The sequence below is a fragment of the Capricornis sumatraensis genome, chromosome 4 (assembly GCF_032405125.1).
Source record: "Capricornis sumatraensis isolate serow.1 chromosome 4, serow.2, whole genome shotgun sequence".
NCBI classification, from domain to species: Eukaryota; Metazoa; Chordata; class Mammalia; order Artiodactyla; family Bovidae; genus Capricornis; species Capricornis sumatraensis.
Genome location: NC_091072.1, coordinates 163,844,183 through 163,866,300, shown reverse-complemented (window position 1 = coordinate 163,866,300; position 22,118 = coordinate 163,844,183). Strand labels below are relative to the sequence as shown.

The 22,118-nt window shown below is 60.7% G+C and overlaps 2 protein-coding genes across 6 annotated transcripts in view; one reads left to right on the top strand and one right to left on the bottom strand.

Annotated features, from left to right (window-relative positions):
* The window catches only part of SBF1 (SET binding factor 1), a 29,930-nt gene extending 10,402 nt beyond the window's left edge, over nucleotides 1–19,528 (top strand). The window contains exons 16-41 of one of the 2 annotated variants that reach the window (XM_068970379.1): nucleotides 399–548; nucleotides 841–909; nucleotides 985–1,143; nucleotides 1,212–1,474; nucleotides 1,555–1,727; nucleotides 1,805–1,878; nucleotides 1,949–2,144; nucleotides 2,368–2,495; nucleotides 3,024–3,202; nucleotides 3,286–3,422; nucleotides 3,529–3,736; nucleotides 3,823–4,019; nucleotides 4,123–4,260; nucleotides 6,459–6,536; nucleotides 6,797–6,969; nucleotides 7,046–7,225; nucleotides 7,683–7,784; nucleotides 7,869–8,054; nucleotides 8,124–8,250; nucleotides 8,407–8,537; nucleotides 8,607–8,837; nucleotides 17,887–17,994; nucleotides 18,086–18,297; nucleotides 18,769–18,856; nucleotides 18,927–19,058; nucleotides 19,131–19,528. In XM_068970379.1, coding sequence (XP_068826480.1) covers nucleotides 399–548; nucleotides 841–909; nucleotides 985–1,143; nucleotides 1,212–1,474; nucleotides 1,555–1,727; nucleotides 1,805–1,878; nucleotides 1,949–2,144; nucleotides 2,368–2,495; nucleotides 3,024–3,202; nucleotides 3,286–3,422; nucleotides 3,529–3,736; nucleotides 3,823–4,019; nucleotides 4,123–4,260; nucleotides 6,459–6,536; nucleotides 6,797–6,969; nucleotides 7,046–7,225; nucleotides 7,683–7,784; nucleotides 7,869–8,054; nucleotides 8,124–8,250; nucleotides 8,407–8,537; nucleotides 8,607–8,837; nucleotides 17,887–17,994; nucleotides 18,086–18,297; nucleotides 18,769–18,856; nucleotides 18,927–19,058; nucleotides 19,131–19,229 — 3,918 coding nt within the window. In that variant the 3' untranslated portion in view covers nucleotides 19,230–19,528. The remainder of the gene's footprint in view (nucleotides 1–398; nucleotides 549–840; nucleotides 910–984; nucleotides 1,144–1,211; nucleotides 1,475–1,554; nucleotides 1,728–1,804; nucleotides 1,879–1,948; nucleotides 2,145–2,367; nucleotides 2,496–3,023; nucleotides 3,203–3,285; nucleotides 3,423–3,528; nucleotides 3,737–3,822; nucleotides 4,020–4,122; nucleotides 4,261–6,458; nucleotides 6,537–6,796; nucleotides 6,970–7,045; nucleotides 7,226–7,682; nucleotides 7,785–7,868; nucleotides 8,055–8,123; nucleotides 8,251–8,406; nucleotides 8,538–8,606; nucleotides 8,838–17,886; nucleotides 17,995–18,085; nucleotides 18,298–18,768; nucleotides 18,857–18,926; nucleotides 19,059–19,130) is intronic. The other variant, XM_068970380.1, reaches the window with a different exon arrangement.
* A 937-nt stretch (nucleotides 19,529–20,465) lies between these two features.
* PPP6R2 (protein phosphatase 6 regulatory subunit 2) overlaps nucleotides 20,466–22,118 on the bottom strand; it is a 49,262-nt gene continuing 47,609 nt past the window's right edge. For all 4 annotated transcript variants that reach the window (XM_068970968.1, XM_068970967.1, XM_068970969.1 and 1 more), the window contains 2 exons: nucleotides 21,096–21,320; nucleotides 20,466–21,015 (listed from right to left, as the gene is read on the bottom strand). In XM_068970968.1, coding sequence (XP_068827069.1) covers nucleotides 20,964–21,015; nucleotides 21,096–21,320 — 277 coding nt within the window. In that variant the 3' untranslated portion in view covers nucleotides 20,466–20,963. The remainder of the gene's footprint in view (nucleotides 21,016–21,095; nucleotides 21,321–22,118) is intronic.

The window sequence follows — 22,118 nt, the reverse complement described above, 5'->3', positions numbered from 1 at the left end:
TGGGTTTCTGATCGTTTCAGAGAGAATGGTAGCAACAGAGGTCCGAGCGTAGCCCTTCTGAGCCCGCGGTGCTGAGCTGGCTGCTGGCACGTGTGTTCTGGACACAGGGCCTGGCCGGCCAGGGGTCGCCTCCCTCAGAGCACCTCGGCACGCTGGCTGAGTCGTGAGCCGCGTGTGGGCAGGGCTGGCTGCACTGGAGCGTCAGTCTCTTTGGGGCAGTGAAGTGCCGAGGCTGGTGCAGACTGGACCTGAGTGGCTTCCAGCCTCCTCAGAGCGGAGAGCCTGTGCTCCGGCCCCCACCTCTGGGCCAGGCCTTCCCTGTGCCTCCCTGCAGACCTGCAGGGGATGGTGGGGGTCTCCACAGGCTGGAGCCCTCCTCCCTGTGGTTTTGTCCGCAGCTGCTCCCAGCTGTGCTGAGGGCCCTGAAGGGGCGCGCGGCCCGCCGCTGCCTTGCCCAGGAGCTGCACCTGCACGTGCAGCAGAGCCGGGCCGTCCTGGACCACCAGCAGTTCGACTTCGTGGTCCGCATGATGAACTGCTGTCTGCAGGTGAGGCCAGGCTCCACAGTCTGCTGGCGAGGATGCCGCAGGGCGGGGGCGGGCAGGGCTTCCCCAACCAGCCTGCAAGGGGGCCTCTTCTGGCAGCGCAGCAGCTGGGAGGCCCTGGTCTGCTGCTGAGGGCGGCCTAGGAGGGCCCCCGTGCAGAGGCCTCCTGCCCTCAGCCTCCTGGCAGCTCTGGGGACAGGTGCAGACAGTCCAGGGACGGCGGGTGGTGCTGCTCTTGGCGGCGGTGCCGGTGGGGGCGCGCTGGGCAGGGTTCCGACGCCCCTGGCTGCTGCAGGACTGCACCTCCCTGGATGAGCACGGCATCGCAGCTGCCTTGCTGCCCCTGGTCACTGCCTTCTGCCGGGTGAGTGCTGGGGTGGCCAGGGCCTTCCCCTGCCCGCTCCGGCTGCCCCCGCTGACTCCCACTTGGCCTCTGCAGAAGCTGAGCCCAGGGGTGACGCAGTTTGCCTACAGCTGCGTGCAGGAACACGTGGTCTGGAGCACGCCGCAGTTCTGGGAGGCCATGTTCTACGGGGACGTGCAGACCCACATCCGGGCCCTTTACCTGGAGGCTGCTGAGGACCGAGACCCCTTCTCGGTGTGTGGGGGCTCCCTGGGCCTGGGGTGGGTGGGCCTGGCTCTCGCTCACCTGTGGCCCTGCGGCAGGCAGGGGAGGCCCCCGTGCAGGACGAGCGCTCTGCCCTGGACGTGGCGTCTGAGCAGAGGCGCCTGTGGCCCACGCTGAGCCGGGAGAAGCAGCAGGAGCTGGTGCAGAAGGAGGAGAGCACCGTCTTCAGCCAGGCCATCCACTACGCCAACCGCATGAGCTACCTGCTTCTGCCCCTGGACAGCAGCAAGAGCCGCCTGCTTCGGGAGCGCCCGGGGCTGGGCGAGCTCGAGAGCGCCAGCAACAGCCTTGTCACCAACAGGTGGGGCCTGGCCTGAGGCGGGGACGGGCGGCGTGAGCCTCAGGCTGGGGCCGGCGCCCACTGTGCCCCTCCCTGGCCAGCATGGCAGGCAGCGTGGCAGAGAGCTATGACACGGAGAGCGGCTTCGAGGACGCAGAGACCTGTGATGTGGCCGGGGCTGTGGTCCGCTTCATCAACCGCTTTGTGGACAAGGTCTGCACAGAGAGTGGGGTCACCAGCGACCACCTCAAGGGGCTGCATGTCATGGTGCCAGGTATGGGGCCTGGGCCTGGAGACACTCCCCTTGGGTGGGCGGGCCCAGGCCCTGGTGTGAGAGCCGCTCTCCCCCAGACATTGTCCAGATGCACATCGAGACCCTGGAGGCCGTGCACAGAGAGAGCAAGAGGCTGCCCCCCATCCAGAAGGTGAGGGGGCGCCGCGGGGGCCGGGCCCAGGACCCGGCTGTGTCCTGACACCGCTCCCCTCCCCAAACAGCCCAAGCTGCTTCGGCCCCGCTTGCTGCCCGGAGAGGAGTGTGTGCTGGACGGCCTTCGTGTCTACCTGTTGCCTGACGGGCGAGAGGAGGGCGCGGGGGGGCCCGGAGGCGGCCCTGCGCTGCTGCCAGCCGAAGGCGCCGTGTTCCTCACCACGTACCGGGTCATCTTCACGGGGATGCCCACCGACCCCCTGGGTGAGCCTCGGGGCCTCTGTGCCCACCCTGCCCTTGCCTCCCCTCTGCTCCCAGGTCCCTGGGCGAGCGGGACTTTCTCGGCCCTCCCTCTCCCGCCTCAGGGGTGGGGGGTCTGTGGAGACGGGCTGTTGTCTATCGCTCCCCGGCTGCCCCATAGCTCTGGTCCCCTGAGGCTCCGTGACCCCCTCCCCTCCCTCTGACTCGGCACCCGGCCTGTTCCAAGTGGGGGAGCAGGTGGTGGTCCGCTCCTTCCCGGTGGCTGCGCTGACCAAGGAGAAGCGCATCAGCGTCCAGACCCCTGTGGACCAGCTCCTGCAGGACGGGCTGCAGCTGCGCTCCTGCACCTTCCAGGTGGGCAGGGGCCTGAGGGCCCCTCGTGCCGTCCGCACGGGCGGCAGTGGCGCCGGCACCGAGCCCTCTGCGGCCCTGATCTGTGCGGGGGCCGCGGCGCCAAGTGCTGGTTGTCGGGACTCACTGTCTCGTGTGTGAGGCTGGGCCCCAGGATCCGGGTCGCGTGTGCTGCGTGAGCACGCCTGACTGAAACCCCTGTGGAGGGGGTGCACACAAAGATTGGGTTGTCCGTCTGCAGCTGCGTGTGGTTTAAGGAGCAGACCCTCCGTTAGCCCTGTGTCCTTGGGGTGCTCCCTCAGGGGTGTCCGTCTCTGGATGCAGAGACGAGACTGATTCTCAACGGTCCCGTGGTAGACCAGCCACCTTCTCCGGGGCCCATCTGGCCATAGGGCTCTCACCCGTCCACCCTGTTAAAAACACTTGCGTTCCAGTGATGCAGCGTGGGCTGTCCCGGAGGCCTGTCTGCCTTGGTGGCTGGGCTCAGGCCCATGGGCCGTCCAGCTTCTGAGGCCCTCCTGTCTGACGCAGCTGCTGAAGATGGCATTTGACGAGGAGGTGGGGTCTGACAGCGCTGAGCTCTTCCGCAAGCAGCTGCACAAGCTGCGGTACCCCCCCGACATCAGAGGCACGTTCGCACTCACCCTGGGTTCTGCCCACACCCCCGGCCGGCCGCCCCGTGCCACCAAGGACAAGGGACCTTCCTTCAGGTAGGGAGCTGGGCCCGAAGGCCAGCACACTGTGTGTGTCCCCTGTTCATCTCATCGTGGTGGCCGGGCTCTCCCACCCCCAGGACCCTATCCAGGAACCTGGTGAAGAACGCCAAGAAGACTATCGGGCGGCAGTATGTCACGCGGAAGAAGTACAACGCCCCCAGCTGGGAGCACCGGGGCCAGCCGCCCCCGGAGGACCAGGAGGATGAGATCTCTGGTGGGGGTGGGGAGCCCTGGGCGGTCTGGGTGAAGGCCTTCCCGTGGAGGGTAGGGGACCTGGAAGGTCTGTGAGTGACGAGCCCTGTGTGCCTGGTCTGCCCCAGTTTCGGAGGAGCTGGAGCCCAGCACACTGACGCCGTCGTCAGCCCTGAAGCCCTCCGACCGCATGACCATGAGCAGCCTGGTGGAGCGGGCGTGCTGCCGGGACTACCAGCGCTTGGGGCTGGGCACACTGAGCAGCAGCCTGAGCCGAGCCAAGTCTGAGCCCTTCCGGATCTCCCCGGTGAACCGCATGTACGCCATCTGCCGCAGGTGAGCCCTGGCGCGGCCCCGGGGCGCTGGCTGCGGGTCCACGGTGGCTGCCGCTGCCCTCACCCGCCGCCGCTGCCTCCTCGCAGCTACCCCGGGCTGTTGATCGTGCCCCAGAGCGTCCAGGACAACGCTCTGCAGCGCGTCTCCCGCTGCTACCGCCAGAACCGCTTTCCGGTGGTCTGCTGGCGCAGCGGGCGCTCCAAGGCTGTGTTGCTGCGCTCTGGAGGCCTGCACGGCAAGGGTGTCGTAGGCCTCTTCAAGGCCCAGAATGCTCCTTCTCCAGGTAGGCGCCCTGCGCCTGCTATGGCCCCGCCCCGGCACCCTCGCCCTGCCTCTCGCCCCGCCCCAGGGCCCCGCCCCCACCTACACCTACCCCCCACCCCCAGGCCAGTCCCAGGCGGACTCCAGCAGCCTGGAACAGGAGAAGTATCTGCAGGCCGTGGTCAGCTCCATGCCGCGATACGCGGATGCATCTGGCCGCAACACGCTCAGCGGCTTCTCCTCCGCCCACATGGGCAGCCATGGTGAGTGCTTGGACTGGAGGACTTGGGGGCAGTGGTGGCATTTATGGAGGGCAGGCCCGTAAGGGGGCAGTGTCAGGGCAGTGGGACCAGGTAAGTGTCCTGAGGCCCTGCTCTGACCACTCCTTCGAGGGTTTGCAGAGGAGGTGGCAGGCCAAGGGCATGCACCAGGGGCCATCCTGGGCCCTGCCATTCGCCCTCAGGGTACAGGTGCCGGGTGACCCGGGAGGTACTCAGTGGTGCGGGAGAGCTTGTGATGCTGTGCACAGGGTCTGGTGTCCTGGAGTGGGAACGCTGCTGGGGTGGTGCCCCGCGTGAGTGCCTGGCAGTGGGAGAGATTCTAGACAGACACCCGTGAGGGCCCCAGGGCCTGCAGGCAGGGGAGGGGTGTGTGCTGGCAGGAGCAGCCTCGCCCAGGGGCCTTGCTCCGAGGCAGTCACCTCTGCATTGCGCTTACCCTCCCCCAGCCCCGTCCCACGCCTGGTTCCCCTCATCGAGGCCCTGTGATGGCCACCTCCTTCCCTGCCCCCGTCTCCCCTCCTGGGCCCTCACGATGCTCTGGCCTCCTCTGGTTTGTTCTCTTGGCCCACTGGGCCTCCCCCAGCTGCCGTGTAACTCCTGTTGCTTCTCTGTGCTTGGGGCCTGGGGATCAGAGCCCTCTCAGTGTGTGCTTGGAGGGCTCCTCTGCCCGCTCGAGGCACAAGGTCTGAGAAGCTGCCCACCCTTGGCCTGACTATGGCCCAGATGCTGGCCGGAGCTGACCTCTGCCTGTTCCTTAGCAGATGGGGTGACAGGGTCCACCTAGGACCTGTGCGTACCCGGAGCTGTCCCGGCGGTTGTGTGTGCAGTCGGCAGAGGTCACATGGGGGTCTCTTCTGTGTGAGACCCCCCACCGCTTACCCTAGCTGGTGCAGGCGTCACACCAGGGGTCGCTTGTCACTCAGGCCTTCCTGATTCCCTCCCTCCCTCCCTCAGACGTGTCTGCGCTTTCCTCTGCTGTGGCTCTAGCTGCCAGACGCACTAGGGTCCTCAAGTGGGCTCGGGGGCTGGCACCGCCTGTGGGCCCAGCCTTCCAGAAGCCCAGGCATCTTCCTTGATTCTTCCTGCTGCCCACTCTTGAGTCCTGTGAGCTCACCACCCACGTCTGCAGCCCTCCCTGCGGTCAGTTGCCCCACCCTGAGGCACAGGACTTGTGTCGGCTGTGGAAACGGGCATTCCCCTGTCCTCGTGGTTAACGGGGATGCCAACCTAGGGAGGACCAGCCTTGGCATCTGCCCTTCTGAAGGGGCACGTACCTTACCCGCGTCGCTTCTCTGCTGGGAACGTCACTTCTAGTTTTCAGTTTTCCGTCCTTCAGTATGTTTTACGGTCGTGCTATCTTGCCTTCCATCCCCTCCAGAGGTTCTGAGCAGCCCGTGAGGCAGCAGGCACCCCTCCGCAGGGCCTCTCGTCCCCTGTGCCTGGGTTTCCCCTAATGGTGCTTGTGGTGTGGCTGCTTGGTGTCCCCCAAGTTCCGGGCAGGGGCCATGCCCTCATTACCTGGGGTGGACAGGGCTCAGCTTACCTCAGCTGTGCCTGGTTCCGGTTCAGAATGTCACAAAGACACAGTGTCCTTGCTGTGGGTGACGGTGCTTCCATCTGCAGCGTGGTAGGCTGCCTTCATGCTCACCTCCCGTGGCCCACACCCCACTCAGGAGAGGCGGGGCTTGGTGCTGGCTTTGGAACCCAGAGGCCAGTGTAGAGCCTCGTCCTGCCAGCTCCCTGCACGTCCAGCCCACGAGCCTTGAGCCTGCCCGTGGCCTGGATTGAACCAGCCTTGGAGGTCCCAGGCTGGGGGCCGCCTCCTCTCTGGGCCGCACTTCGTGGTCACCTCCTGCTGCTGTGTGCCTGGCAGGGAGTGCTGGGCGGCCGCGTCATGAGCAGCCCGGGCAGCGTCCATGGGCTGAGGGTGCAGAGGAGGCCCAGTGTCCGGCCTGTCCCCTCCCCTTTCTAGCTACCGTTGGGTCCTCTGTCCCCTGGTTTGCCCTGGGGGCCCAGAGGGTCTTGGTGCTGACCCCCGCTGTCTCTGGCTCCCCGTGGCTCTCTGAGGCTTTGGGGCAACCCAGCCCTACAGGCAGTCCCCTCAGGCCGCAGTCTCCCCGCCGCTGGGCGCCCCCCAGGCCTGGGGCCAGGCCTGAGCCTTCTCTCTGCTGTACCCTCAGCGCCCAGCCCCAGAGCCAGGGTCACCACGCTGTCCAACCCCATGGCGGCCTCGGCCTCCAGACGGACCGCGCCCCGAGGTACCGTACTGGCCACTCCGGCCGGCTCCCCCGCACCTGGCCCCGATGGTCCCCACGGGACTGAGCGGTCACGGGCACTGACGTCCCCATGTCTGGCACTAACGGCCCTACCTGCAGACTGGTGTAACCCAGCCCTCCCCACAGCCCTGGGCACTAACAGCCTGATGCCCCGAGTCCCGCCCTTGCCCTTCCTGGGAACTCAGCCCTAGGTAAGTGTTGCCCTGGCCCCAGTCTGGCGCTTACCTCGTTTCTCTGTGCAGGTAAATGGGGCAGCGTCCGGGCCAGCGGGCGCAGTGGTGGGCTCAGCACTGATGTGGGCTCCCGGCTAGCAGGTGTGGTCCCCCCCCAGGCCAACGGGGCCCCTGCTGACCCAGGCTTTCTGCGGCCGCAGCGTGCAGCCCTCTATATCATTGGAGACAAAGCCCAGCTGAAGGTGACAGGGATGGGGTCCCAGGGCCGGGAGGGGACGTGAGGCCTGGGCCCGCCTTACCACGGTCGGCCTTTTCCAGGGTGTGCGGCCAGACCCCCTGCAGCAGTGGGAGCTGGTGCCCATTGAGGTGTTCGAGGCACGGCAGGTGAAGGCGAGCTTCAAGAAGCTGCTAAAGGCCTGTGTCCCTGGCTGTCCTGCCACCGAGCCTGGTCCTGCCTCCTTCCTGCGCTCACTGGAAGACTCAGAGTGGCTCATCCAGGTCTCTCCCCTGCTCCAACCCCGCTGTGGGGGATGGCGCTGGGAGGGGTGCAGAAGTCACGGGGAGGGACTGTCCAGTGGCCGCCTGGGTGCTCGGCCCCCCAGTTACCTAGGGCCGCAGGTGGGTGGGGTCTGGACGTGCTCACTGGCTTTGGGAGGAGATCATGGCTGCTTCCCAGTGATGGGAGGTGAACAGAGGTGGAGGCCAGGGCCCGGCCGTGTGGGCGCCCTCTGCTCTGTCCTGGTGGGACTGGGCGTGTCAGGGAGGGCCACTTCTTCAGGCCCAGAAGGCGCTGACCAGGTGGGCGGGAGGAGGGACACACCCCTGCGCCCTTTGGGCCTGTCCAGCCTTCCCACGGCACAGGCTGTCCTCTGGCGGGGGCCTGCACAACCACCTCTTCTGTGGATGTGTGGGGCCTGGGGGCCTGGGAGGTGCTGAGGGGTGTGGGTCCCCGCAGATCCACAAGCTGCTGCAGGTGTCGGTGCTGGTGGTGGAGCTCCTGGATTCGGGCTCCTCCGTCCTGGTGAGCCTGGAGGACGGCTGGGACATTACCACGCAGGTGCGTGGAGGGGGGCGGGGACACCACGCAGGTGCGCAGGGGGCGGGGTCCCCAGGCCCTGCTGACCCTCGGTGCGGCGGGCAGGTGGTGTCCCTGGTGCAGCTGCTGTCGGACCCCTTCTACCGCACCCTGGAGGGCTTCCGTCTGCTGGTGGAGAAGGAGTGGCTGTCCTTCGGCCACCGCTTCAGCCACCGCGGCGCCCACACCCTGGCTGGGCAGAGCAGCGGCTTCACTCCAGTCTTCCTGCAGTTCCTGGACTGTGTGCACCAGGTGAGCGGGCGGCCGTGGCTGGGGGCTGTGCGTGCTGGCCGCTCGCCGCTGACCCTAGATTGCACACAGATCCATCTCCAGTTCCCCATGGAGTTCGAGTTCAGCCCTTTCTACCTCAAGTTCCTTGGCTACCATCACGTGTCTCGCCGCTTCCGGACCTTCCTGCTGGACTCCGACTATGAACGCATTGAGCTGGGTACAGGGGCAGGGCGGGTGGGTACGGGAGGTGGTGGGGGCGGCCCGGGGATGGGTGCTGTCCGCTGGCGGAGGGCGTGGCCTGTAGAAGGGGTGTGGCCCGCGGGTGGGGGCGTGGTCTGCAGTCCGGCGCTGCCCCCCACCCACCCGCCCACAGGACTGCTTTACGAGGAGAAGGGGGATCGCCGGGCCCCGCAGGCCTGCCGCTCGGTGTGGGAGTACGTGGAGCGGCTGAGCAAGCGGACGCCCGTGTTTTACAACTACATGTACGCGCCGGAGGACGCGGAGGTGAGCCAGGCCCCAGGCGAGGTGGCTGGGCCCCTCCACGCCCAGTGCTCACGCCAGGCCCGCCCCCAGGTCCTGCGGCCCTACAGCAACGTGTCCAACCTGAAGGTGTGGGACTTCTACACCGAGGAGACGCTGGCCGAGGGCCCCCCGTACGACTGGGAACTGGCGCAGGGGCCCCCTGAGCCCCCGGAGGAAGAGCGGCCAGATGGGGGTGCCCCCCAGAGCAGGCGCCGGGTGGTGTGGCCCTGCTATGACAGCCGGCCCAGAGCCCAGCCCGACGCCATCTCCCGGCTCCTGGAGGTGCGTGTGGCCCCGGGGACTGGGAGTGGGCTCCCCCCTCCCCCCACTGGCCTGCAGTGCCCACCCTGACTGGTGTCTGCAGGCAGCGGTGACCGAGGCTGTGGGGAACCAACCCTCGCGCCCCCCCACCCCCACCCCAGCCCTGTCTCAGGAAGGTTTGGAGTCACCCAAGGGCAAGTGGGGTTTTCGCAGAACCTGTCTGTCCTCTGAAGACCCCTGCGCTCTCCTTCCCGGCTGTGCACACCTCTGTGTGGACGGTGCTCTGCTGGGTTCCAGCTGCCTGGTGTCTCTTCAGAGAAGCTTGGGGTGGACTTTGAGGCCGCTCTTGTTCTCTGTCTGCCAGACCTGGCGGTGCGCCCTGGAATAGACGGGGCTGTGCGGTGGGCGGCGCCTCCTCGCCCCGCCCTTGGCTGGGTGGCTTCGGGGATATCTGCTGCTTCCTGCGGGGAGAGCGGGCCACGGTGAGGAGCGAGCAGGCGGGAACCAGCACTGGCAGCCTGCCACTCAGGGTTTGGGGGAGCCTGGGTCCTGGCTCTGTGGATGAAGGGGGCTCACAGGCTCAGAGAGCGGACGGTCCTCTCCCCCAACGCTACTTGCGCTCTTGGAGTTGGCGTCCTAGACCAGCGTCTGTGTGGCGTGTCCTGTCTGCTGCCTTCCCTTCTGACTGGTCTGTGTCTTTACAGTTAAGGGGAACGCCTGGTACTCGTGGTTAGGTCTTCTTTTTACCCATTTCTGTCTTTCATTGGACTTTCTGGTATATTTATAATTGTATATTCACGTCTAAGTTTTTCTCTTTATTTAAACATTTTTAAAAAATCGAGTTGGAGGATAATTACAGTGCTGTGTTAGCCTCTGCCACACAACACTGTGAATCCGGCATAAGCATTTGTACTTAATCATTGAAGTGTGATGGGCTCTTCTGGCTCAGAGGGTAAAGAATCCGCCTGCAGTGCAGGAGACCCAGGTTTGATCCCTGAGTCAGGAAGATCCCCTGGGGAAGGAGACGCGGTCCGCTCCAGTGTTCTTGTCCGGAGAATCCCACGGACAGAGGACCGCAGAGTTGGACACAGCTGAGCAACTAACGCTTACACTTTCACACTGACGTGAAGTCGGACTTGCAGCTTGCTGTCCTTTCTTTGCTCTTTTCTTGCTTCTGTTATTTTTCCAGATAGTTGGGCATCATTACTCCAGCTACCAGCACTGTGTGGCTTCTGAGCTGTGCCTTTGGAGTACTGGCAGTGATCGCCAGTGACTGGAGTCACAGGTCTTCTGGGGCTGAGTTGTACCCACACCCTGACCCCCCGCGGAACCGCCCGCTCCTGCCATTTGCCGTCGCCGCCCGTTTTGCTTTCACCTGGAATGTCGGCACTCAGCATGGATTATGTTTAAGTGGCAGCTTTGTTTTGAAGGAATTAGACAAAGGGCTAGCCTGTCTGCCGTGCCCAGTCTGTTTCATTTTTTCCTTGTAGGTCTGCCATTGCGTCATTTCTCTTCAGCCTGAACTTTTCTCTCTTTAATACTATGTATGTATTTTATTTACTTGGCCGCGGGGGCTCAGTACTTGAGGCACAGGGGCACAGTTGCCCTGCAGCACGTAGGATCTTGGTTCCCCGAGCAGGAATTGAACATGTGTCCCCTGCATTGCAAGGCAGGTTCTTAACCGCTGGACCACCAGGGAAGACCCTGAAGAACTTTTAATGTTTCCTGTAAATCAAATCTGCTAGGGATAAACTCCCCCAGCACTTTTTTTTCACTTGAAAATCTCTTTATTGTGCCTTTAAAATTCTTGTCTTTTCACCATTTCTTCTTCTTTGAAGTACTATTAATTTACAGTGTTGTGTTCCAGGTGTGTGATAGAGTGATGCAGACGTATCTGTATTTGAGAGTGTCAGTCGCTCAGTCGTGTCTGACTTTGTGCAACCACATGGACTGTACAGCCTGTCAGGCTCCTCTGTCCGTGGGGTTCTCCTCCAAGCAAGAGTCCTGCAGTGGGTTGCCATTCCCTTGTCCAGGGGATTTCCCCGACCCAGGGATTGAACCTGGGTCTCCTGCCTCACAGGCAGATTCTTTACTGTCTGAGCCACCAGGAAAGCATATGTACGTGTACACATGTGTATGTATATAACATGTGTGTGTCTATATGTAGAGAGTAGATTCTTCTGCATCCTAGGCTTTCACAGGTACTGAGTATGTTCCCTGAGCTGTGCGGGCCCTTGCTGATGGTCTGTTTCATACAGATAGAGTGTGTATGTCAGCCCCAGACCCCTAATCCGCCCCTTCCCCTCATCCCCTCTGGTAACCATGTTTGTTTTCTGTGTCTGTGAGTCTGCTTCTGTTTTGTAAATAAGGTCACTTACATAGCTTTTCAGATTCCGCATGTAAGTGATAGCAGGCGGTATGTTTCTTTCTCTAACTTAATGTTGGTCAGCGGCCATCCCTGGGTCCGTCCACGTTGCAGCGGGTGGCGTTACCCCGTGCTTTTCAGGGCTGGGGCGTCTTCCACTGTGCATACGTGCCGCGCCTCTCTCCGTTCACCTGTTGGTGGGCATTTACGGGGTCTCCATGTAGGCTATTGCAGATGCTGCTGGGGTCAGTCCTGGGGTGCATGTGTCTTTTCGAGTTGGAGGTTTCGTCTTTCCTGGATGTGTGCCCGGGGGTGGGGTCGCGGGGTCGCGTGGCAGCTCTGTTGGAAGGTTTTTAAGGAGCCTCCATACTGTTGTCCGTAGCGGCTGGACCAGTTTCCATCTTGCCACCAGTGGAGCTGGGCTTCCTTTTCCCCACACCCTCGCCAGCATTTATTAGCTGTAGGATTTTTCATGATGGCCTTTCTGACTGGTGTGAGGTGGTACCTTGCTATAGTTTTGATTTGCATTTTTCTAATGTTAATAGTGATATTGAGCAGCTTTTCACGAGCCTATTGGTCATATACGTGTCTTCTTTGGAAAAATGTCTGTTAGGTCTTCGGTTCATTTTTTGATTCATTTTTTGGCTGCACAGCTTTGCTGCAGCGAGTAGGGGCTGCTCCTCCTTGTGGTGAGCAGGCTTCCCACTGTGGCGGCGGCTCCTGCGCGCAGCAGGGGCTCCAGGCGCACAGGCTTCCGCAGGCGCAGCCTGAGGCCCGGTGCTTGTGGCTCTGCGGCTGCGGCAAGTGGGGTCTTCCCAGACGAGGGGCCGAGCCGTGTCCCCTGCGTTGGCAGGTGGGTTCTCAACCACTGGGCACCAGGGAAGTTCTGCCATTCAGATTTTGCTCTGTTTCTCCCAACCTTGTGTATATTATAAACGTGAAATTTTCAAAACTGATGCTCTGTGAAATTTTGAGTGAGGAATTTGTCAGTGAATTTTATGCAGATACCGTCTTTGATTGTCTAAGTGATATATGTACTAATGTCTCAGAAGATGATAGTTCTTCAGAATATAGTTCTGTTCAGATGATGTGAACATTAGATCAACGAAAGCCAAAAAACCCTTAGTGGCTGATTCTGAAATTGGAAGTGAAACGGAAACTTGTGGCACTGGAGGACGCTAAAGAACAGTGGGCCGAGAGCTCTGCTCGGAAACTAGGCAGCTTTCCAGGCGTGTCGTGTGTAACGCTGCGTGTAGTGACCTGCACGGTGAATGAGCAGATTAATGTTCGCCCAGCCACAATACTAAAGTCACTGGCCACAGGTGGTCACTTCTGCAGACAGCGCCCCGGTCAGCAGCGAGCTCACAGGACGGCTTCTCCCGGCCCCAGAGCGCGCCGCGCCTCCCCAGCGAGCTGGCACCTGCGGCGTCTCTCCTCGGTGCCCCACGGCTCTGCGTGGGGTCTCCGGCCTCCATGGGCAGCGCACTCCTGGCTGTTTCGCTCTTTTTGGTGCAGCGGCAGACGGCGTTGTTCCTTCGTTGCTCTCTCTCTGTGCTTTCTTTCTTGAAAGGGTGTTTTCCTCGGATGCAGAACTCTAGGCTCACAGCTTTGGCCCTGGCAGTTTAAAGGTGTCATTCCAGGCTCTCCTGCTGGCGCTGTTTCTGAGTGCTGGCGCTCCCTCTCGCCCGTGTAAAGTGTATGTGACCTCACCCTTTTCCCTGACGACCTCTCAGGCCTCCTGCCCATCTCACTCGCCTCCTTGGGGCTGTCCTGGGTCTCCGCTTTGCTGTGCTTTTCTCCAGCTGTGGAGTGCGGGCTTCTCAGGGCAGCGGCCTTCCTCGCTGACGAGCGCGGCTCTGGCGCACAGGCAGGCTCTGTGCTGGTGGTGCGCGGCCCTGCTTCCTCGGGCGCGTGTGGGCCCTTCCTGGGCCGGGATCGGGGCTGTGTCCCCGCGCGGGTGGCCGGCTCTCTCCGCCCTCGGCCGCCGGGGAGCCCTCTTCATCTCCAGTGTCCGCAGTCTGGCCATCGCGTGGGCTTTTGTGTGTGTTCTGCTTAGAACTCTTTAAGCGTCTTATACGCAGTGGGGGTGATGGTTTTAATCAGATTTACTGGATTTTAGACCATTGTTTCTTTAAACAGTTTACCCTCTGATTGCTCCCTCACTTCTTCTGGGAGGGACTTTCTGGTCCCATAGGTTGTTAAGGCTCTGTGGGTTTTCCTCTGCAGGTTGTGCTGTGCGATTTATATCACCCTGCTCACAAGTCCACCGCCCTGTTCCTCCTTATGGTTAGAATGCTCTGAAGCTTATTAAATGAATTTCTTATTTTAGATATTAATACTTTCCACCTCGAGAGTTTCCAGTTTCTTTATAGTTTTTTTCTCCCTAGAGATTCCCCATCTTCTCAACCGTTAGGTTCATCTTGAAATCGTAAATGTACTTCTAACTGTTTTGAACGTCTTGTATGCTACTTGAGTATCCAGTTTACTGCAGGGTCTGTTTCACCTTCCTCTGATGATGCTTCTTCTCTTCCTGCCTTCAGGCTTGTCTAAGAATTGTTGTGAGCTGGACATTGTTGGAGATCAAGATCTCTTTGTCTTCGTTCAGGGTCGTGGGTTTTCTTCCTGCTGGCACTTAGTGACCTTGTGGGTCAGCTTGGTCTTTTCAGGGGCTGTTCTTACACTTTGGTAGGCAGCTGTTCAATTCAGTTCAATTCAGTCGCTCACTCGTGTCCGACTCTTTGCGACCCCATAAATCGCAGCATGCCAGGCCTCCCTGTCTATCACCAACTCCTGGAGTTCACTCAAACTCACGTCCATCGAGTCCGTGATGCCATCCAGCCATCTCATCCTCGGTCGTCCCCTTCTGCTCCTGCCCCCAATCCCTCCCAGCATCAGAGTCTTTTCCAATGAGTCAGCTCTTCGCATGAGGTGGCCAAAGTACTGGAGCTTCAGCTTTAGCATCATTCCTTCCAAAGAAATCTCAGGGTTGATCTCCTTCAGAATGGACTGGTTGCATCTCCTTGCAGTCCAAGGGACTCTCAAGAGTCTTCTCCAACACCACAGTTCAAAAGCATCCATTCTTCGGTGCTCAGCCTTCTTCACAGTCCAACTCTCACATCCATACATGACCACAGGAAAAACCATAGCCTTGACTAGACGGACCTTAGTCGGCAAAGTAATGTCACTGCTTTTTAATATGCTATCTAGGTTGGTCATAACTTTCCTTCCAAGGAGTAAGCGTCTTTTAATTTCATAGCTGCAGTCACCATCTGCAGTGATTTTGGAGCCCCAAAAAATAAAGTCAGCCACTGTTTCTACTGTTTCCCCATCTATTTCCCATGAAGTGATGGGACCAGAGGCCATGATCTTCCTTTTCTGAATGTTGAGCTTTAAGCCAACTTTTTCACTCTTCTCTTTCACTTTCATCAGGAGGCTTTTTAGTTCCTCTTCACTTTCTGCCATAAGGGTGATGTCATCTGCATAGCTGAGGTTATTGATATTTCTCCCGGCAGTTTTGATTCCAGCTTGTGCTTCCTCCAGCCCAGCGTTTCTCATGATGTACTCTGCATACAAGTTAAATAAGCAGGGTGACAATATACAGCCTTGACGTACTCCTTTTCCTATTTGGAACCAGTCTGTTGTTCCATGTCCGGTTCTAACTGTTGCTTCCTGACCTGCATATAGGTTTCTCAAGAGGCAGGTTAGGTGGTCTGGTATTCCCATCTCTTTCAGAATTTTCCACAGTTTATTGTGATCCACACAGTCAAAGGCTTTGGCATAGTCAATAAAGCAGAAATAGATGTTTTTCTGGAATTCTCTTGCTTTTTCTATGATCCAGCAGATGTTGGCAATTTGATTTCTGGTTCCTCTGCCTTTTCTAAAACCAGCTTGAACATCTGGAAGTTCACGGTTCATGTATTGCTGAAGCCTGGCTTGGAGAATTTTGAGCATTACTTTGCTAGCGTGTAAGATGAGTACAACTGTGCGGTAGTTTGAGCATTCTTTGGCATTGCCTTTCTTTGGGATTGGAATGAAAACTGACCTTTTCCAGTCCTGTGGCCACTGCTGAGTTTTCTAAATTTGCTGGCATATTGAGTGCAGCACTTTCAGAGCATTATCTTTCAGGATTTGAAATAGCTCGACTGAGATTCCATCACCTCCACTAGCTTTGTTCGTAGTGATGCTTCCTAAGGCCCATTGACCTCACATTCCAGGATGTCTGGCTCTAGGTGAGTGATCACACCATTGTGATTATCTGGGTCATGAAGATCTTTTTTGTATAGTTCTTCTGTGTATTCTTGCCACCTCTTCTTAATATCTTCTGCTTCTGTTAGGTTCCTACCATTTCTGTCCTTTATCGAGCCCATCTTTGCTTGAAATGTTCCCTTGGTACCTCTAATTTTCTTGAAGAGATCTCTAGTCTTTCCCATTCTGTTGTTTTCCTCTATTTCTTTGCATTGATCACTGAAGAAGGCTTCCTTATCTCTTCTTGCTATTCTTTGGAACTCTGCAAATCAGATGCTTATATCTTTCCTTTTCTCCTTTGTTTTTCGGTTCTCTTCTTTTCATAGCTATTTGTAAGGCCTCGCCAGGCAGCCATTTTGCTTTTTTGCATTTTTTTTTTCCCATATGATGGTCTTGATCCCTGTCTCCTGTACAATGTCATGAACCTCATTCCATAGTTCATCAGGCACTCTATCTATCAGATCTAGGCCCTTAAATCTATTTCTCACTTCCACTGTATAATCCTAAGGGATTTGATTTAGGTCATATCTTAATGGTCTAGTAGTTTTCCCTACTTTCTTCAATTTCAGTCTGAATTTGGCAATAAGGAGTTCATGATCTGAGCCACAGTCAGCTCCTGGTCTTGTTTTTGCTGACTGTATAGAGCTTCTCCATCTTTGGCTGCAGAGAATATAATCAGTCTGATTTTGGTGTTGACCATCTGGTGATGTCCATGTGTAGAGTCTTCTCTTGTGTTGTTGGAAGAGGGTGTTTGCTATGACCAGTGCGTTCTCTTGGCAAAACTCTATTAGTCTTTGCCCTGCTTCATTTCACATTCCAAGGCCAAATTTGCCTATTACTCCAGGTGTTTCTTGACTTCCTATTTTTGCATTCCAGTCCCCTATAATGAAAAGGACATCTTTTTTGGGTGTTAGTTCTAAAAGGTCTTGTAGGTTTTCATAGAACCGTTCAACTTTAGCTTCTTCAGCGTTACTGGTGGGGGCATACACTTGGATTACCATGATATTTAATGGTTTGCCTTGGAGACGAACAGAGATAATTCTGTCATTTTTGAGATCGCATCCAAGTACTGCATTTGGGACTCTTTTGTTGACCATGATGGCTACTCCATTTCTTCTGAGGGATTCCTGCCCGCAGTAGTAGATATAATGGTCATCTGAGTTAAATTCACCCATTCCAGTCCAGTTTAGTTCGCTGATTCCTAGAATGTCGACGTTCACTCTTGCCATCTCGTTTGACCACTTCCAATTTGCCTCAATTCATGGACCTGACATTCCAGGTTCCTATCCAATATTGCTCTTTACAGCATCAGACCTTGCTTCTATCACCAGTCACATCCACAGCTGGGTATTGTTTTTGCTTTGGCTCCATCCCTTCATTCTTTCTGGAGTTATTTCTCCACTGATCTCCAGTAGCGTATTGGGCACCTACTGACCTGGGGAGTTCCTCCTTCAGTATCCTATCTTTTTGCCTTTTCATACTCTTCATGGGGTTCTCAAGGCAAGAATACTGAAGTGGTTTGCCATTCCCTTCTCCAGTGGACCACATTCTGTCAGCCCTCTCCACCATGCCCGCCCGTCTTGGGTGGCCCCACACGGCGTGGCTTAGTTTCACTGAGTTAGACAAGCTGTGGCCCTAGTGTGATGATTGGCTGGTTGTCTGCGATTGTGGTTTCAGTCTGCCATCTGATGCCCTCTTGCAACACCTACTGTCTTACTGGGGTTTCTCTTACCTTGGACGAGGGGCATCTCCTCACGGCCGCCCCTCCTGACCTTGCACATGGAGTAGCTCCTCTCAGCCCCTGCGCAGCCACCGCTCCTTGGACATGGGGTTGCTCCTCGTAGAGAAGCCTTTCCTCCAGGCCCCACGGACATGGTCTTTTCAGGTTTCAGCGGAAGGTCTGTGCCATCAGCAGGGTGTCCCCGTGGATTCTGCATCTCCCCGCGCCGTGTGGCCTCCAGCGTCCGGATGTAGCTCACAGCTTTTGAGTAGCTGCTCTCTGCCAGGCCTCGCAGGATCTTGCTGCACACGTGGCGCTTGCTCTTGGCTAGAGATGCTCGGGGTGGGGGTGTCTGTGGGGAGAGGGTCGAGCTCCTGCTCCCCCCGCCTCTGCCCTGCCCGCTCGGGCTCCCGTGTGACCCTCTTGGGCCTCAGGCTGCAGCACGGCCCCGTAACCGCTCAGCTCCTCATGCCTGTGTGCCAGGCAGCGCCCTGTTGCTCTTTTGAAGATAGCTTTTTTCCTGGCTCACACGTTTGGAGTCTCTCTTTAGCCGTCTCTCCACGTGCGGGGTTTCTCCACGTGCGGGCTCTGTCCAGCCCCACACCCTTGCGCCTCTTGCTCGTGGATGAGTCACACGCTCGGTGCATCTTTTCTCCGTCTCCTTTCTGCAGCCTTTATCCTTTTGTCTTCACGTGTCCCCTTCTGCAGAACCTTTTACTTCACTGGTTCCCCCCCCGCAGGAGATGCAGCGACTGGAGACTGAGCTGGGCCGACCCCCCGAGCGCTGGAAGGACGCCTGGGATCGGGTGAAGGCGGCCCAGCGCCTCGAGGGCCGGCCAGATGGACGTGTGAGCGGGGCGGGTGTGGGGGGCGGGTGGGCAGGCCTGCGGCCAGGAGGCGGGGAGACCCCCCCTGACCCGGGCCCCTTCCTGCCTGCAGGGCACCCCCAGCTCCCTGCTGGTGTCCAGCGTGCCCCACCACCGCCGCTCGCTGGGTGTGTACCTGCAGGAGGGCCCTGTGGGCTCCACGCTGAGCCTCAGCCTGGACAGCGACCAGAGCAGCGGCTCTTCCGTGTCCAGCTCGCGGCAGGCAGCCCGCCGCAGCACCAGCACCCTCTACAGCCAGTTCCAGACGGCGGAGAGTGAGAACAGGTCTGCGGCCGCCCCCGAACAGGCGCGGCGGGCGCCTTCGGGGGGCTCGCAGGGATTTTTCAGGACTTACTGGTGGGGGAGGCCCTTCCGGTGGCCTCCACGTGAGCTGACCAGGGCTGGGAAGAAGTAGTTGGGCTCAGCCTTTGGGACGCGGAGCTGGTGACCTCAGCCACAGAGGGAAGGGACGGCTGGGGTTGGCACGGGCCCCGCGGGCTGCACCCCCTTTCTGGGCCCGGGGGCCGCTGGCCAGTCGTCGGAGACCTGCCCGGTTGTTGGGACCTGCTGTGCGTGGGATGTTGTTGCCCTGAGGCCCTGGCAAGGCCCTCGCGAGTGTCTGTCTGGGGACCAGGGCTCTGGGCTCAGGTTGGCTTGGGGGCGAGCGCCTGGGTTTTGCTGCCGGCCCTGGCAGGGGTGCAGAGGGCACCGGGGCTGGGCCCTGAGGTGGTCTGGCCGGTCCTGCTGCCAACACAGGTCCTACGAGGGCACCCTGTACAAGAAAGGTGCCTTCATGAAGCCCTGGAAGGCCCGCTGGTTTGTGCTGGACAAGACGAAGCACCAGGTGAGTGCCGGGCGCCCCGGTGGGGTGGGGCGTCGAGGGCCCCGCCCTGACTCGTGCCCCCCCACCGCAGCTGCGCTACTACGACCACCGCGCTGACACGGAGTGCAAGGGCGTCATCGACCTGGCCGAGGTGGAGGCTGTGGCGCCGGGCACGCCCGCCATGGGCGCCCCCAAGACCGTGGACGAGAAGGCTTTCTTTGACGTGAGCTGCGGTGGGAGTGGGGTGGGGCAGCTGCCCACGGGAGGACCGAGAGTCAGCGTCCTTCGTCCGCAGGTGAAGACGACGCGTCGTGTTTACAACTTCTGTGCCCAGGACGTGCCGTCGGCCCAGCAATGGGTGGACCAGATCCAGAGCTGCCTGTCGGACGCCTGAGCGTGGCCCTGCCCCGCAGTCCTGCGTCCAGTTACCGACCACTAGGGGTGGGCAGGGCCCCCCGGCCATGTTTACAGCCCCCACCCTTGACAGTATTGAGGCCCTCCCCCCGCGTGTACAGCCCCCCGCCCCGCCCCGCCCGGCCAGCTCCAGCTCCCTGGAGGCCTGGCTGAGTGCCCGCCGGGAGCAGCACGGTACAGCCCTCGCGGTGGGCTTGTAAATAGTACCCCCCCCCGCCCGTCTGTGCGCTGGCCCTGGCCGGCCGGCCCCAGGCGCCCTCTTCCTAGAACGAGAGTCTATAAAGAGCTAACGACACCGCGTGCCTGCGTCTGTTCCGCCTGCTCTCCCCACCCCCCCCCACCCTGAGCCCGGGCCGCACTGTGGGGGGCGTCGTCAGGGCCTTGTTTGGGGTCTGCTCCCCACCAGGCCTCAGGCAACCCTGGGGCTGGTACAGAGCAGCGACCCCCAGGAAGCTGCCCTGCATCCAGAGGGCTGGGGGTGGCAAGGACGGTGCAGCTCCCTGGCCCCTGGCCAGATGAGAGTACCCGGGCCAGGGGGACGCCAGGAGGGTGGGTGTTTGAGAGGGTAGGGGTACTCGGGCAGACGCAGGGTGGCGGGGCATGGTGCCCTGACGGCATCTGTGCTGGGAACTCTATCCAAATGCCCATCTCTTACTCCCGTGAGTCCTGCCATCTGGCCCTGACCATCCCCACTGCCCTATTCTGGGCTGTAATGGGGGTCACCTGGACTGGGTCTCACTTGCAATGGGTGCCAACCAGTGGCAGGGCGGTGGGAGGTGGGGTGTGGCACTGCAGAGGCCAGGGGCCCCCGAGAGGTCCCGGGTGGAGAGCACAGCACGGTGGGGCACACCACTGTGGGAGGGGGCTCCCGGCCCGGAGATAGCCGTCAGGCTGAGGCCCTGCCCAGCGCTCAACTCCAGGCGGAGCTGCTCTTGGCGCTGACTCAGACGGGCCTGGGGCAGTGGAGGGCCTGCCGCTGAACACCACGCGAGACACAAGGTCTGTAGGTGAGTGACAACCTTTATTGGAGGTGAGGGTCTGAGTGCCGTCAGATCGTCAGGTCATGTGAGCTGACCCTGCAGACCACCCCCCTCGCCCCCCGGACAGCTTGGCGCCCCCCAGCACTGCTGGGGGCACCCCGCCCCACCCCACCCCACCCCACCCCACCCACGGCCCACACCACCAGCGCGCACTGCGGGAGGCCCAGGACACCCTGCCAGGCTGCAGGGGCTTGGGTTTTAAGGCAGTCATTTGCAGCCTGGCACGGCCCGCTCCCAGCTCTGGGCAGCTAGGGACCCGGTCTGGCCAGCCCTGCTCCAGCCCCGCATCTGGCCCCAGAGCCTCGGAGACCCTCTCCTGCGCTAGATAAAAAGTGCAAACACGTGGCTCTTCCTGCATCTGCTAAGAAAAAACTGGTAAAAAACAGGCAGGGAGTCTGTGGAGTCTGGCCTGGCCCTCGGGCTTCTGGGGTCGCAGCCCCGGGTTCCCACAGGCAGAGCCACGGCCAAGGCCTTATTGCTGTGTGAGGGGCTGGACCCCCGTGGCCGCCCAGTCGGGGTCAGGCAGGAGAAATGCAGGCGGGGCTGTCTGGCTGGTTCCAAGTGCCAGCTTTACCAATGCAGCATTTATTTTAAAATTAAATTAAATTAAATTAAAAAGACTGCATCACCAGGTGCTTTTCTGGGCTGGGTGCCAAGACTGCGCAGCAGCGGCGTCACACGGGGCCACTGAGGGCGGCTCCGGAGGGCGGTGGCCCGCCAGCCTGTCTGCGGGGTGGGGGGGTCGCTCAGGGCTGGGCTCCCTGGCCCGGGGTCCCCCAACCCCTCCCCCGGCCTGACCGGCTCACCTGTCTCTTGGCACTGTCCCCAAGGCGGCCGCCATGGACACGGCTGGGCTGGCGGGGGCTGCGGTGGTGACGGCCACCATGGGCCCGGGGGGAACAGCCACGGCCAGCACGGGGGAGATGGCCTGGGGCGCAGGGCCCGTCACGGTGGCCTCAGCGGGGGCAGTGGGCGCCTCGGCAGGGTCCAGGGGCACCGGGCCGGGCGGTGAGCTGGGGGCACAGTCAGCCCTGCGCAGCAGATGGGTTCTGGTTATCCGGGCCCCTATTCTGCCGCCCCAAGTTCCAAACACTCCAGAGACCCCCCCCCACCCCACCCTCGCACAGCCCGCCAGGCAGCCGCCTCCTGCCAGGAGCGCTCACCCAGGACAGCCCGCCCCTGCGCCCCCCGCAGGCCCCCGCCTGCTCGGGAATGACCCTCAGGTGCTCCCACAGCCCACGCCCTTCTGTGGACCATGTGGCCCAGGGCCATTCCCTGGACAGCCACAGGCCACATCTGCCCAGAATGTGCCCACCCACCCCTGGAGACAGGGAGCGCAGGAGGGCGGCCTGGGGCCCAGGAGCACCCACAGCACCCAGCAGCCGCACCCGCTCCCACGGCAGGGCATCGCCCACTGTCTCGCGAGGACTCCGGGGAGGCAGCAAGGGTCGGGGGGGGAGCCTACAGGCAAGCCTGGCTCGTTACCCACAACGGCCCAAAGTGCACCCCCCAACCAAAGGACTTGCTCTCAGAACATCGCCGGGTGGGTTTCGGGGGAAACGGGGGTCAGGAAGGGAAGAAGCTGAGCCGCGGGTCTCCCTGAGCGGCTCGGTGAGAACCAGCCCCTCCTGACGGGCGCCTGCTCCCTCCTGGTTGTGCCCACGGGTGAGCCCAGCACCGGTGGGATCGGCGTCCCCTGGGTCCCAGGAGCTAGTGTGTGCCGAGGCAGAGCTGGGCCCCTATGGACAGGCTGAGCCCAGAACCGAGGAAGAGGATCCGAGGGGGCGGGGAGCCGGGAGCAGCCCCGTCCTCCCTGCCCGCCTGGCGCC